Source organism: Zerene cesonia, chromosome 4 (genome assembly GCF_012273895.1).
Source record: "Zerene cesonia ecotype Mississippi chromosome 4, Zerene_cesonia_1.1, whole genome shotgun sequence".
Lineage (NCBI taxonomy): Eukaryota > Metazoa > Arthropoda > Insecta > Lepidoptera > Pieridae > Zerene > Zerene cesonia.
Genome location: NC_052105.1, coordinates 2,489,204 through 2,505,124, shown reverse-complemented (window position 1 = coordinate 2,505,124; position 15,921 = coordinate 2,489,204). Strand labels below are relative to the sequence as shown.

The 15,921-nt window shown below is 32.1% G+C and overlaps 3 protein-coding genes across 4 annotated transcripts; 1 reads left to right on the top strand and 2 right to left on the bottom strand.

Moving 5' to 3' along the window:
- Positions 1–206: 206 nt before the first annotated feature.
- LOC119839679 (WD repeat-containing protein 61-like) lies at positions 207–2,514 on the bottom strand. The gene is made up of 7 exons (XM_038366093.1): positions 2,326–2,514; positions 2,134–2,255; positions 1,880–2,046; positions 1,504–1,739; positions 1,041–1,228; positions 609–780; positions 207–340 (listed from the first exon to the last, which is right to left on the bottom strand). The coding sequence occupies exons 1-7, from the start codon at positions 2,341–2,343 to the stop codon at positions 251–253; spliced, it is 993 nt and encodes a 330-aa protein (XP_038222021.1). The 5' UTR covers positions 2,344–2,514; the 3' UTR covers positions 207–250.
- A 1,315-nt stretch (positions 2,515–3,829) lies between these two features.
- LOC119839540 (pre-mRNA-splicing factor RBM22) lies at positions 3,830–7,805 on the top strand. The gene is made up of 7 exons (XM_038365843.1): positions 3,830–4,099; positions 4,181–4,234; positions 4,319–4,812; positions 5,380–5,553; positions 5,716–5,858; positions 6,094–6,206; positions 6,820–7,805. The coding sequence occupies exons 1-7, from the start codon at positions 4,046–4,048 to the stop codon at positions 7,009–7,011; spliced, it is 1,224 nt and encodes a 407-aa protein (XP_038221771.1). The 5' UTR covers positions 3,830–4,045; the 3' UTR covers positions 7,012–7,805.
- Positions 7,806–7,989: 184 nt separating this feature from the next.
- On the bottom strand, positions 7,990–15,615 carry LOC119839542 (secretory carrier-associated membrane protein 5). Of its 2 annotated transcripts, XM_038365844.1 has the most exons (9): positions 15,422–15,615; positions 15,246–15,347; positions 14,741–14,872; positions 13,775–13,783; positions 12,723–12,927; positions 11,790–12,048; positions 11,218–11,335; positions 10,610–10,775; positions 7,990–10,133 (listed from the first exon to the last, which is right to left on the bottom strand). In XM_038365844.1, exons 1-8 carry the CDS (start codon positions 15,476–15,478, stop codon positions 10,623–10,625), a joined length of 1,035 nt encoding a protein of 344 aa, XP_038221772.1. In that variant the 5' UTR covers positions 15,479–15,615; the 3' UTR covers positions 7,990–10,133; positions 10,610–10,622. The 2 variants fall into 2 exon arrangements, with proteins under 2 accessions (XP_038221772.1, XP_038221773.1); XM_038365845.1 differs by lacking the exon at positions 13,775–13,783 and having other exon boundaries at positions 15,422–15,614.
- Positions 15,616–15,921: the final 306 nt, after the last annotated feature.

Sequence of the window (15,921 nt, the reverse complement as noted above, 5' to 3'; positions counted from 1 at the left end):
CAAATATTTATTTATATAACATACATTTCCGAATATGGCTGGAGTTTTACGGGAAAAAAAACAGCAGATAATAAGAAACAGCGACTTCACACTGGAAAATTTTGAAGTTTTATTGTGAAGTGCGAACAATCAGAGACTAAGAAAATATTTATTTGTAGATTTAATACTAAACATTGGAAAAGCAAGGCATAAATAAAACTAAAATGGCATACATTATAAAATATATTCATTTCACACTTTGCATTTCAGACTATAACGGACAATCATATATGTTTATAGTCTTATCTTCAGATACAGATACAATTTTATTACTTTCTGCATTGAACTTCACACCCCATACCTGAAAGAAAAGTAGAAATGTCAAACAACACAACCTTATTTAACTATTTTTATATGTAAACACTGAATGAATGAGAAACAGATTACCAATTTACAAATTAGGAGTAAATTTTCATTAAACAGAAATTCACTGTGCTCTTTATATATTATACTTTGGATTAATAAAAATATCATTCGGTATTGAAACCTTAATTATATTGTGTTACAAATCTTTTATATATATATATATATATATATATATATAATATATACATTTAATTAAAAGTTACCTGATCAATATGCTCCTTGAACACATGCTGGCATTGCATTGTATCTAGGTCCCAAACTCTTACTGTTCTATCTGAACTGCCAGACACAAATCTTTTGCCATCTGGGGAAAATGCTACTGAGAGAACCCAAGAGGCATGTCCTGATAATGTTCCAGCTAAATTTGCATGTACTCTGAAAAAATATGTACACAAGAAAATCACAGAATTACACATCAAAATTTTTCACATATACAACACTTGAAAACTACTTGTCTAAATGCAATTATTTCTAATTCTGTAAACAAAAACAAATTACAACATCTGCTGAAAAATTTTTTGGGAAAATTGTTTAGTACATTATTAAGTACATGTAAAAAAAAATTGGCAAACATGTGGCAACACAGTACTGCCAATTTAACAATACAAACAATAATTGAAAGGTGTAAAACTTACACATCATAAAGTTTCATGTGACCATCATCTGAAGCTGTTAGTAGCAGCTGTGAATCGGGGGAGAAACATAGACTTCTGATGGGCTTAGCATGCCCTTCTAATGTATGTACCAGTTTGCCTTGAGCTACGTCAAATATTTTAACAATACCATCTAATGCACCACTTGCTATGTATTTACCATCTGGGCTCTAAAGGGAAAACAAATAATTGTAATTACGGTCCAAACTTCACATTCAAATGCTTGCCTTAACAGTCATAACACAATTATACATATAACCTATGATACATTCAGAGATACTTTCTCACTATTTGTCGGCATGTAAAACCAAAAGTTATAGCTTAAAAAAATTTAACCATTCCAGAGTTAAAAAAAGAAGTTGTTACATGATGATGATGATAAACCTACTGTTCTGTTGAAATTATTTAAACTTATTACTCAAAGTAAAGATATATTTAAACTCACATAAGCAACACTTAATGTAAATTTGCCTCTGGTGTCTAAAGTTTGTTCCTGTTTTCCACTCTCCACAGAGAAAATCAAAATTTTCCCAGCATTGCTACCGGATACAACATTTTTGCCATCTGGGCTAAAATCCAATGTCCACACATCTGTCGCACCTGTTTCCATAGTCTTTAACTTCTCACCAGATGCTATATCCCACAAAATGAGGGAGGAATCTTGAGAACTACTAGCTAATGCTGTAAAGATAAAAAGCAATAATAAGAGTAAGTTCAAAGGTACATGCATATATATTATAAATTCACTGGTTAGACTTTTTTACAGTTTAAGTAAAATTACATTCATAAAATATACCATAATCATAATTCACAGCACTCACTTTTTCCATCAGGGCTAACTGCAACAGATATGACTCCAAGTGAATGTCCTTCAAGTTGATGTTTGACTTCAAGCTTGCCATCTTGTAACTGCCAGATTTTCACTATATCATCAAGACCTCCTGTTATAATATAACTTTCCGGAGCCTCAGGTTCTGGGTTAGAGTCCCTGATAAGAAATGAACGGATGAATGTTTTGGCATAGAAAAAAACTGAAAAAAAAAGAAAGTACTTATAGGTTATAATAATATCTCACTGTGAATGTTCGTTATTTTCTGCATTTTGCTCTTCTGCTTTTTTCTCAGGTTTTATTTGACTCCATCCACAACACCAAATTGAATCTTCGTGTGCATTTTCTTTTTTTAATTGCAGATAATACTAAAAATAAAAAAGAAGTATAACTATTTTGTTTTTACCGGTTGGAACACATAATAGAAAGTGTACGTACCAGAGTAGTTATAGACATATTTGCTTATTAACTTTTTTGTTAGAAGTGAGTATGAAATGTTTGTTTCAGATTATAATTTAAGACCCATTTTAATTTAGCAGAAGAAAGAGATTTGATTTTAAATCCCAACATGAACAATCACATCACAACTCACGAGATATGACATAAGCAATAGTCAATTTGACACTGACAACAAGTGACATTACAGTTTCTTCTTTTAGTGTGATCAATTTTCTATTTCAAAGTTCTCCAAAGTTTGACTATAATTTAAGATTACATTATCTGTTCTTTTAAAACTACAGTACAGTAGAACTAGCGTAGAACTAGTAACACCTTCCAAATTAACGATATACTATTATATAAGTTATATTCAATAGTAATTTTACTGTATTATTATGATTTTTTTTTATTTTGATATACCCACTTCAATGCAACGAGATTACTGATTATATAATACTAGCTGCGCCCCGCGGTTTCACCCGCGAAAGTTCGTATCCCGTAGGAATATCGGGATAAAAACAGGTGGTGGTGATCCTTTACTACCAGGCACACCACCTATCCAGAAAAATGCCCATTAGACTGAACAATGTTTGCTACAACTTCATTCCTGTAGTTTGGCTCTTGGCGTTCATAGCGAGGTGTTCCAAATATTCAAATTCATACTGTCATTCCTACTGTGTAGAAAATGCTCATCACGTGTAACAATTTTTTCTTTCTTTCTCTCTCTCTCTCTCTTATAGTCTTTGGGATTTGTTGCGATTCTGCCTCAGGTGTTCCAGTTTTAAAAATAAATAAATGTATAACGTCCAGACTAAATACATACACCACAAAAAGCTTTAATTCAAATCCGCCCCGTAGCTTCGGAGATTATCGTGCGATGATAAACAGACCAATTTTTTTTTATTCGTGCTTTATTATTATTATTTAAACTCCTTTCAATCTTTTTATTCTCTAATATATTATTAAACGTACAGATACAGTTTTCTTTTTTGTATTGTTACATGTATAAATTAGAAATTATTACAAGTACTTTAACTTACATTTCTATTGTTTTTCACATATTTTATAATGTTTTGAGTGTAATTTAAAAACAACTTGAGAAAAGCATTATACATTATATTTACTTAATGTTCTTTGATAAAATCATGATAAATTCCTATTAAATTTTATAGTGTAGTGAATAACAAGATACTGTAAACAATGTGTTTTTATATCTACGTAGTAGAAATAAATCTAGATGGCATCACAAAATTTAGGCCATAACTTTTAGAATACTAATGTAAATCTCAATTATCTTATTTTTAATAGAAACATACTGGATACTAAATTGTAAATCGTTTTTTATTTTTTATAAGATAATAACACAATAATGTAAAATATGTCAAAAACACTAGGCGTTCAAGCTCCAATGGCAAAATATCAAGTATGTTAGTACCCATTATATTACTCTTTGATTTGTACTTTGTACTTAGTTCAACTGTGTAGACTATGTATCTGTCTTGTACTTATTATTCTGTGGTAGTACCGTGTTGTTCAAAAAATAAAAATGGCGCTTGCGTACATTCATTCGTGTAAACGTTGCTAAACGATATTTTTCGTCTACATAAACAATACGTTGTGTTAATTTCAACGTAACGTCTGTTTGTATAATTACATTTTCTTGCTAGATTATTACTTTTATTGTTATTCTTAAAGGATCTGGAACCTATAACCTATCACAATGGCTATGTCAAAATCTACCAACACTTACAATCGTCAAAATTGGGAAGATTCGGTAAGATATATTGATAAATAAATTTCGATCAGACGTAATGGTTTATGTGATGTCTTTACTATATCGAACCATTTTTTTCAGGAATTTCCCATTTTGTGCCAAACATGTCTTGGTGACAATCCTTATATTCGTATGGTAAGTGCAAATAATGCTTTTGTTGGAAATATATGGAGAACAGCTTGAATTGTGCATTCATAGCATATTAATTTTTTGTTGTAGACTAAGGAAAAATATGGCAAAGAATGTAAAATATGTGCCCGCCCGTTCACTGTATTCCGGTGGTGTCCTGGTGCTAGGATGCGTTTCAAGAAAACAGAGATTTGTCAAACGTGTTCCAAACTGAAAAATGTTTGCCAAACATGCCTTTTAGACTTAGAATATGGCTTGCCCATTCAAGTACGCGACGCTGCTTTGAAAATTCAAGATGACCTGCCTCGAAATGAAGTGAACAAAGAATATTATATACAGAACTTAGATAGTCAAATGTCGAAGGTGGATCCTACTCAGCCAAGTAACTCTGCTCTTAAATCCAAGGGTGCATCTGACTTATTACTTCGTTTGGCCAGGACTGCACCATATTATAAGAGAAATAGGCCCCATGTTTGTTCATTTTGGGTTAAAGGTGAATGTAGAAGAGGCGAAGAGTGCCCCTACAGACATGAGAAACCTACAGACCCCGATGATCCACTGGCGGATCAAAATATCAAAGACAGGTTAATTTTTAATTTCTTTTATTTTTGTAATTTTTCATTAAATTCCTATTTCAATAAGTTCAAAAATAAAATAAAGTATAATAACACAATAACAATAGACCACAGACAGCATTGAAATATAGTACATATTGGTTAAGATGTAACTTATTCTATATCAAAAACAGATAAACAACTTTTATATTACGGTGAACTAATTATTGTTCAGAACACTTCCTGGCTTGACTTCAATGTCAAAATGCATTTTGGTCAACTAGCATATCAACCATCATGAATTTCGGCAATGTGGTATTTTTATGATTTTGATCATAATGCATTGTGAGCATTTTCATTTGTCATAACACCATAAAATGAATTTTGGGTGTGAATTTTTTACTCCACAATATTACATGATTATTGAGGCTGTGAAAATTAAACTGATTTAATATTATGTAATGAATAATCTTATTACGTTTTTATATTACTTGCCCTGGTTTTCCTGAGTTAACCAGGGATAGAAAAATATGCCATTCTTTATTGAACATAGCAATATATTCACAATAATAAAGTCCAATTTAACATTATTCACAGATATTATGGCGTTAATGATCCTGTCGCTGAGAAGCTGATGCGTCGTGCCGCAGCAATGCCGGCACTGCCTCCACCTGAGGATCGAACTGTCACTACACTGTACATTGGCAACTTGCCAGAAAGCATGAGCGAAGAAGAGTTAAGGGGGCATTTCTATCAGTATGGTGAAATTAGGTATGTTTTTTGCTAACTACTACATTAGAGACTTGATTAATGGAACCAAGTGTAATCATTTGTGGAAGAGCCATTATATATTGAAATATGATTGTATGTTGTTTTCTTTAATTTCTTTAAAAATCTGAAGTGGATAACAATGGGTTTGTAAATATATTGCAGGCAATTAACCCTAGTACCAAGGGCGCAATGTGCATTTGTACAGTACACAACAAGGAGTGCTGCAGAACATGCAGCTGAAAAGACATTTAATAGATTAGTGATTGGAGGAAAACGCCTTACCATCAAGTGGGGCAAATCGCAAGGTAATTAATATCCCTCAATCAGCTATGATGTTTCTTACCAAAATGTAACTAGCATTGAATATTTTTTTATCCATTTTTATCTTGCATATATTTTACATATAAGTAAAGTAATGGAATTGCTTTATTCAGAAATACAGTTAATATAGCTGGCTAATGTGTAAGTGGAGTTAGATGTTAGGTATTAAACTGAAAAGATTAGCTCTGGATTTTTCAATATTTCATGTGATTATTATAGGTCGGCAAGGGCTCAATGAGAAGAATGAGGTGGCACCTGCATTGGAACCAGTTCCAGGATTGCCTGGCACACTCCCGCCGCCACCAGCATACTTGCACCCATTCCCACCCCAGGTATGACAATTTCAAATAAATTTATTTATGTAATTTTACTACATTAATGCTTTTAGAAATTAAAAACTTTTCAACGGATTTTAAACGCGATTTATTCATTATATTATTAACCCGACGTTTCGAACACTTTACAGCGAGCGTGGTCACGGGGAGACTGAGATGTTATATGTCTTGAAGGTCATACAAAAATTGTTGTTTGTGAACTACCTCCACCTATTTCTCCGCAGTTGGTATGTGGAGTATTACAATCCGTTGAAAAGTTTTTAATTTCTAAATGTATAATACTCGCGTGAAACCAAACACAAGAAAATACTACATTAATGCTATTACCAATTTGTTTTATATTTCATAAACTCAAAAACATTTGAAAATTGATAACAAATTTTATCGTGTTTGGAAAGGATAATGAATTTATCTTAGAGGCTTTGTCTTATAGAACGCGTACTTTGCGCGCGTCAAAGTGTTTTATATAATTGGCCAAGTCATTAGCGGGTAGTACAGCACAATTCCGTGTCAGAAAAGTTTCGGTGAAAAAACGAGACTTGACAGTTATTTATAAGAAATTCTGAAATATCGTATGAGAGTGACAGGAATTAATATAAATCTCTTCCAGATGCCACCACCAAATCGACCAAACGACTTCTTCAATCTCCATCACTATGGTGGGCCATGGGGAGGGTGGGGTGCACCCCCCTTACCACCCGGCCCGCCCGCGCCGCCTCCCCCCGCGCCCCTGCCCCTGCATTACCCCAGCCAAGACCCTGCTCGGCTGGGACATGCCCATGCTAACACACCCCAGACATAGTGAAGTGAATGTGTTGTGTTGTAAAGCAATAGTGGTTAAGTGATAGTGTTTGGGATAGGATTTATGTACTGAGTTGAATCGGCCTGAATTCATGTAAATTTTCAAAAATATTATAGATAACAAACTGTGCTCTGTGTGTTATCTGCGGTCGAAATGCGCGGCACACCTGGTGCCTTTATATTTTTGAATAATTACAATTGGTATGTTAATCTAGACTTGATGAAATGTATGTTAAAGAATTTTATTTCCTTCTAAACCTTTGCCTATTCCATATGTTACTACAGTTGACAATGACAATACTGAGTTCATACTTATCTATATTGAATGTGTGGCACAACATAAATCATGATGAAGAAAACTCGGCATCTGTTTCACTGATTGATTTTCCTTTCCACAGCCCTTAGTCCACCCATGAATTGTTTGTAATTAATTAGCATTGTTGTTATAAAATTTTCATTAGCCCTATCATATTATTAAACTGCCCTATAAATTTTCATTTTACAAAAGCAATGATTTGTTCTTCACAATTCAAAAGTAGTAATGTGAGTATAAAAATTTGCTGAAATAGTTCGTACTTTTATCAATATTATGAAAATAGTAATGCCCTTCCTTTACTGTTTACTTGTGTATTCAAAGACCTATTATGTACTATATCTTTATCAATATTTTGTATTGTTTAAATCAATACTGTACAGTGTATTAGTTTAAACTGTTCAAATGAATGTAATGTGTGGAGACAATGATTAATTTTTAAGTGTATTGTAAAATTGATATAAATGCGTAATTTTACACAGCTGTTTGGTTTTATTTTATTTTTATTATATATCATCCAAATTTTCTCGTAGTAGCTAGACCGGGATACCTGGATAATTTAATGATTGTATCAAACCAAGTGAGTGTTTTTCTTATTTTTAACCACGACCTCGCCTGCAGGATAGGACATACTAAAAATTTAAAATATTGAAATAAAACACGTCATTCAGAAATTATATTTATTATTAATCATAAGTTTATAACATGACTTAATCGTTACAAAACAGTTAAACAAGATAAATCTACGCCTTCGCTTACCATTATCTGGGTAAGGACGGTCTTACAATAATTTACAATAAACTAGGCCCAGATATATATCCCGTCTTGAGAATGAAGACGTGGTAGAAGTACGTAATGCATTGTTATTATGCTTTTGTTGATCTTTTATCGAAACCGTCAGTCATGTGACTAGACTAACATTATATTGTTAAATATCATAATTAGATTGTGTATTTAAGTCTTGTGCATAACTAATTGAAACACACGGCAAGATTACACACATACAAATTTAAGTAACGGTTCGAACACACGACACTTTCTACGATGAAGTTTTTAAAATCGATATACACATTAACACGAAATCTTAGTGAAGGGACATTAAGCGATATATACACTGGCCCAATATGGAATGTCTACATGAATTTTGTGAAGTGATAAACTAAATTCGTGAATAAATGAAATACATTTTCAACTTTATATTATAATTTTTATAATCCAGAAATGCAGCGAAGATATTTGGATTTCTTATATATTTAAAGCGTCCATAAGCTCATGTATTTTTTAAATAAATCTAGCAATAACTAAACAAGATATTTCAGATGATGCGTTAATTAGTAATAAATAACTATACATAATGCATAAAATATTGATTTGTCAATTAGGTTGGCATTTTTTAAGATTATACATAGTAAAATGTACCTTTGAAGGGATTTTTTTAAAGGAAAGAAGAAAGATTTTTTAATACATTAACGTAATAAAATTTCTACAAGATTATCTTATTCTTTGAAGCTACAATAAGTTGTGGTCCAAATAATAAATATAATATATATAATACAGGGAGTCATGTTATCACTTAAAGACAAAGTGGATCATTATATTACGCTAAAATATTGGGACCACTGCAGTTATATAACCTCGTGTTAAATATTTTATTACAGAAGACCTAGCAGAATTGCTGTAATAATGATTGTAGAATATTTTTAAAAGCTATATATAGCTGCAATTAAGAAAATAATCGAAACACAATCTGTGCCAGTGTGCACCAAACATTTCAATTGCGATGAAGCTTCAAAATTAAATACAAATGTTATTAATCAATTATTGGCTGTTATAAATATTTTATTATGATAAATTTATATGTTGTAGTTGTTATATTATAGAATTGAATGTAATTTACAAATATTTTTATATTCAATGAAGAATCAAAATATAATTTCAGTAATCTACCAGCGGCATTATGTTTGGTGCATTGCTATTTTTATAAATTAAACCAATTATAATTAATGTCGAAGGTTAGTAGAATATGTTAAAATGACACAGCCATACTCATTTTGGCCGTAGTATATAATATCATTATTTACATTTGATCTTACTACATAATCGATGATAACAAAAACATCGCAAATGGGAAAAAGATGTGTTAATTTACGGAATAATACTTCATTTTATGGGAAAATTTTATGATACATAGCAAATGAAAGAGCCGAATATTTTTTTAAATTTCACGTAAATAAAAGAAAACGTTTCCAAGAATACTTCATCAAATAACATTTAAATATAACAAAGTGCGTCAACAAAATCTTTAATATAATAATAACAAGCATTTTGTCATACATATTGCATATTAAAACTAACAATATTTAATTTAATAAAACTGATAGGATGTTATACTTTGACTGAGTGCACTTATTAATTAATCATAGACTAAGGAGTAAATACAGATGATATAAGTATTGTCTCTCAAAACGTCTATACATAAGTATAAGTAATATTTAAGTGTATTTTCAGAAAAAATCGTGCATTTCTTTATTGATATATATTAAATTATTTATTACGTACCACTACTAGAAAACTTTGAGAACCTAAAATCTTCTTTACAAAATTTTAATGGCTTCATAAACAGAAAAATAAATATAAAAAATGACCTTTACAATTTTACACTGGCCTAATAATAATTTACGTGCACTCAGAATAAATTAACCTCAGCAATATGATGTTTGAATATATTATAATTTAATATTGATTTACACGTAGTTATGTACTTATCCGCTGCGCACATAAATGCTGATCGATGATTGGTTGCTTTTTACCTGAAAGAGAAAAAAAAAAGTTAAAATCTTACGGCACACCCTTGTAATCAAAATGCTATTATATCTATTTAGTTTAAATTTGTCACAAAATTCCTTAATTTGGGTTTATAAATAGAATACTGTCATAGCTAACCCCTATACACCCCATCCACATGCGATGCATGCATACACGGTTAAGCGACCGCCGACATACAGTGCCTATGGCGCCAGTCTCCTCCAATACGTTTCGGTGAATCAGCAATGAAGCAAAATTTTTTAGATATTATATTACACACACACACACCAACAGACCCAACACACGCTCTGCACGTGCGCGCATCTCACATACATCCCTACCCCACACACCAACAGACCCAAAACACTCTCTGCACGTGCGGGTTGCCTAGGATCTCCCCCTCCCACACACACACACACACACACACACACACACACACACTTATATACACACAAGCGCACACGCACACGCATACACTCACCGGCGGCGGCGCGCTAGTAGCGGTTGTTGGATATCTGCGCGTTGACGGCGGCGGCGGCGGCGTTGCTGGCGGCGGTCTGCACGTGCGGGTTGCGCAGGATCTCTGTCGTGAACTCCGCCTGCGCCTTCGCCAGCGACGCGCCCGTAGACCGGTAGATGCGGTGCACCTGCAGGACAAACTCGTCCTCGTATAATTGCCGCTTTGGCTCACCGAGGGGATACGCACACGATATATAGTAAAACGGGAGTAATTGGAAACAATTCGCGATAAACTTTTGGCTATATTTAAAAACTATACTTTTTCTAGCGACATTTTTTTTTATAAAAACATTTTAGATTTTTTTTTATATATTTTGCAATTACAGAAAATCATTATTAGGATATTTTACAAATTACCCCTGTTCACAATTACCCTGAGACCCTACTATATGATATATTTGGTCACATAATTTATTTGTGAAATGGTCAAAATGACCGAGTGATGTTCTGAAGCATGAAGAAGGTACTGGAAATATCAAATCTCTTTCACAATTTGTGACACCAACAAATTCACTATACATATAATGGGATTAAATAATTGTCATCCTTCTGCCCGCTCTCATTCATTACCTTTGTGATGAGCAGAATGTCAGCAACGACGCAAGTGATGAATCCAATGGTGACCAACAATGTCACAATTCCGACACCTACGTTCACACTGAACGCGTCGATGCTTGTGATCAAACCACTGAAAACACATATACAACTGCCGTTAGCAATAACAATCATATGGGAATACTAGAATACTTATACGAATATTTGCACCAAAATAAGGTTACATTACAATAAGACACAAACACTTATAATGAAAAGCGGCCTTATCGCAAAATCTTTTCCAGGCAACATTATAAATGTACCAGATATTTTTTGGTAATCATGCGTTTTAAGATTTCTCTTTTATAAGCTCAGTTATTTCGAATCCCGCCTTGTGATCAAATTTTACCATTCTTAAAAAAATTCACAATTACAAAGCATTTGAATTTACTCAAAATCAAATATACAAATAAACATTAAAAACTACATAAATTTTCTTGCCACTCATATCTGTAGATTGTTTTCTAGGAATTGGTGGTAACAAATAATAATTCAATGTTATTTCTACAATGACTAATTGAATAAACAATTATAAGATCTGTACTCACCAAGAGCCACCATCCAAGAAACCGATCGACTGCACCAATGTAATCAGTATTTGGATCAGGAATATAAAGAAGAACACCATAAAGTTGAACGAGGAGTCACTCCTGAACGCCTTGTATATCGGTCGATACCAGCAGACGAAACTGAATGGTGTTAGCAGTATGAAGTATAGTATTGATAGCCCAAACACTGTTGGGCCCTTTCCAGAGAACAGAAGTGCCATTCCACCGACAATGTTCAACGCCAGGACTAATGAGTGAACTGGAATAGACAATGTGTATTATAGATTGAATTGAAATTTTTATGAAATTTATAAAGTCCAGGATACTTCTTGGTCAAAATGATATGAATTAGTTAGTATTTAACCAACAAAAAGGGTATTATTGATAAAAATAATGCTATATCATTTCAATTTGCAAATCTTATATTTATCACATATATAAATGTTACATGAATAGTACTTTTAAATCACTAATAAAATAGCATAATATAAAAAGTTTTAGAGAAGCAACTCGATTCGTACATATTGGTGAATGATGTTGACTTTTAAAATATATGTTGCAACATCAATTACTGATTCAACAAACTTGTCATCAATAGAAAAATCTCCATTTACATAATATCTTACTATCCAGTCCAAGTGGACTAGTTTACCGAGAATTTTATGTCTTAGTATGAATATTTATTTATGCTAAATATATTCCATGTGTAATGATTACACTTTTTAGGTATTTAATATATGTATATTCTATGAAACAGCACATCTGCATTTTTATATAAATAAAAAAAATGAGTAATGTTAAGGAAAATGACTTTATTCATACATTTAAAGTGTTTTAGACTAGTACCTACGTAAACATAAAAACTTTTAAACAAAAACAGTAATAAAATAGCAATAACACATTTATTAAGTTTTAACATGCAGTCATACTTACACATCCACAAATGATATAAATGTCGTACAATCCTCTGGAACTCGAGCGGTATGTCCACATTGATGTCCTGATAGAAGCATGGTTGTACGGGACAAAAGGATGGCAGTGGTGGCCAATTGTTCCTACGTCCAGCAGAGCCAGCACGCAATTCGGCCTCCCTTCTCGCTAACTCTTCAGCTTTTCGCTCCAATTCCTCTTGTCGTCTCTGTTGTTTAAGCTCAGTGAGTGCCATTATAGAATACTTATACTAATATAAGAAATACTAATATAGTAAACGATTCATTAAATGAACTAGCATGATTGATTTTTATTGAGTGAAAATTGGTACTGAGTGTTAATCACAACACTCTAATATTGTATAAATAAGAAATATAGAAGCCAAACAGTGAAGCTACTAGAAAATGAATTGTTAAAGGAAGTGGTTAATAAAGGGACTCCTACGCAATGCTAATCTTACAATGCAAGTGTTAAAGATGTAAAGATTTCAATGTGTTGTGCTAAATCACCAAACCAAACATTTAAAGTTTTTGTCTGTTCATAAAAATCTAATCAACATATTTTTTACACACATTAATAAATATAAAACTAAATGAATCTGAAATAATTATGTGGTTTTATTCAGATGTTATGACTAGTGTCACAGTGTACTTTCCCATACTTTAAAGTTTTAACGGTTGTTTATAAAATCAAGCCAAAGTTTATTAGTTTAGTGCATTATACATATAATGAGTGCTTAATAATAAACTTGTATGTTATCTTACAGTTGTGAACTACACTTGATTTAAATTGTTATGAGTTCAAATTCCTAGTAATGGAATAATTAGTAAATGTAATTATTGAATAATTACTATTTCCTCCATTTACATTCCTAATAAATAGTATAGTAAGTATAAGCATTTAGCGTAAATAATAAAACTATTATCTGACAGAAAATACATATGCATATCATTATATTATATTTACAAACAAAAACATTAATTCAGAACTATGATAATAAAAAGATAAGATTAAATGGACATGTACATTTGAGTCATAATAAAGTGCAGTATTACCTTCAACTCCTTGTGTGATGTAAAAAAAAATAAAATATACTATTAGAAGCATGCTCTGTGCTTATTTTGCATATTGTGGTTGCTAAGACAAAATATAAATTAATAAAAGTACAGTTCACTTTTTTATCTACACTAATATTATAAAGAGGAAGTATTTGTATTTTTGTTTGTTTGTTTTTTTGTAATGGAAAAACTCAACACCTACTGGATTGATTCTTTCACAAAAAATTCTTTCACCATTAGAAAACTGCAACTTCGCTAAGTAACATAGGCTTTATATGTACCACGGGCGAACTGCTAGTGCTTAATAAAATGATAATATTTGCAGGTATAATAAGTACTATTATTCTTCCACACAAATATATCATGCTGTGATCAACTTCTGAATTTGAATAAAAAAGTTAATCTATTTACAGTTGCCATTTTATAAAATGAGTAGCAATTAAATAATTATTATTCTAATATAGTGGTAAAAAATGGAACACCAAGTAGTAACATATATCTATCAACAAAAGAAGTGTGAAGTGCTCCACTAATAAATATAAGTCTTTGTTGATGAGCAAGTAACAAGAACAAATTTCTTTATTAAAAGCCTTAAATATATTATTATCTGAGCAGACATCTGATTGTGTACTTACCCACGAAGAAATTGTTAAAATACACAGTAGTGATATATTATTTGCTAACTATTTGGTAGCTATCTATAGTGTTACAAATCACACTAACATTATGGGAAAGTTTGTTTGAATGTTTGTCCATCAATCACGCTACCGCTACCAAACAGATTTTGATTAAATTTGGTATACAGGCAGGGTATGAGCTGACTTAGGTGATAAGACATTTTATTCCAATTAAATGCTTCCTTGGGATAAAACAGGAATTTTGGTACCTGGGCAGAGGTGGGACAAGCCACTATATATATATTTGTTTGATCATTGACACTTTTGCCAAAAAGTCTTATTATACCTGGAAATCAGCTGTTGTGAAGTTTGATGGTGGGCCCTGGGGTTGCTGTGAAGGACTTGGTCGTGTATATTGTCCACTGGCCGGTGGAGACACTGCTTGCATGATTGCCGGCTGTGTTGGCTGTTGCGGAGGCTATGATAAGAAATTTGTATTATGATAAAAGTATACATGTTTTGTTTCTAATTATAAAGTTACATAAATTTGTTTTTAGAAAACATATTTTCATAACAAAATGTTTCACAGGATAAAGGAAATGGCAAATTTCTTCTTATCTTATCAATTTCATATAAAACAACTACAACTTTCGTATTCATTCATATTTCTAATATTAATATTTATTATGTCATCAGTTTATTATGCTCTGATCTGTGAATATGACTTTCATATAAACAACTTTCACATCTAGTGCATTACACGCCAATGAACATTAGATTCTTATTAACTGAGACTGATTAGATCGGCACATCAACCCACGAATTCCATAAAAAACTTGAATTCCATTTACCGTAGCTTGATTTGCATTTTGGGTACCGTCAAATGGATTATAGTCGTCAAGACCCTGTGTCACAGTATTCGTATTCCTCGCAACTTGCTGCACTGCAGGGTCCTGAAATGAATAAATACGCTAAGTGTGAATTTCATGATATCAATTTCACTATTTCTTCGACTGAGATTACTCACGGCAAAGGGGTTGTCTATGGCAGGATCACTAAACGGGTTGTCTTCAAATTTAGACATTGTGTTTAATTAGTGAGCGCCACCTTATACTTATTTCACTACGTAGCACAAAGTTTGTCTTCTTATATTTTTAGTTAAATATGATAAATACACTCAACCCATACAGTCGTTTGACAGATTTGTGATGGTGACGAATTGACATTAAAGTGTTGCTGCTTTGAAAAATTAAAATATGTGAACGAGTGTCTGAATAATTTTCTTTCCCAAGAAAATCAAAAATTCATTCCGGAACCGTTTTTCTCTATATAAGAAGTTGACATATAATATTTGTATTTTGTTTTTTGAAACTAAAGTAATAATTTAGAATAACAACTGTACATATAATATCTGATACCTAAGAAAAACCAGTATATAGAAATGTATAAGAAACTAGCTGCACCCGGCAAACGCTGTTTTGCCTTACTCTTATCATTTAGGGGTATGAAAAATAGATGTTGGCCGAT

Bases quoted from the DNA above. Each gene is read 5' to 3' on its own strand.
- LOC119839679 (XM_038366093.1), bottom strand. The intron at 2,047-2,133 runs GTGAGATATTAT...ATTTCTTATCAG, and splicing joins GAAAATAACGAACATTCACA to GGACTCTAACCCAGAACCTG. The intron at 781-1,040 runs GTAAGTTTTACA...ATATTTTTTCAG, and splicing joins CACATGAAACTTTATGATGT to AGTACATGCAAATTTAGCTG.
- LOC119839540 (XM_038365843.1), top strand. From the start codon at position 4,046: ATGGCTATGTCAAAATCTACCAACACTTACAATCGTCAAAATTGGGAA. The intron at 4,235-4,318 runs GTAAGTGCAAAT...TTTTTGTTGTAG, and splicing joins ACAATCCTTATATTCGTATG to ACTAAGGAAAAATATGGCAA. The intron at 5,554-5,715 runs GTATGTTTTTTG...AATATATTGCAG, and splicing joins TATCAGTATGGTGAAATTAG to GCAATTAACCCTAGTACCAA.
- LOC119839542 (XM_038365844.1), bottom strand. From the start codon at position 15,478: ATGTCTAAATTTGAAGACAACCCGTTTAGTGATCCTGCCATAGACAAC. The intron at 15,348-15,421 runs GTGAGTAATCTC...TATTCATTTCAG, and splicing joins CCATAGACAACCCCTTTGCC to GACCCTGCAGTGCAGCAAGT. The intron at 11,336-11,789 runs GTGAGTACAGAT...ATGTGTTTTCAG, and splicing joins TTCTTGGATGGTGGCTCTTG to TGGTTTGATCACAAGCATCG.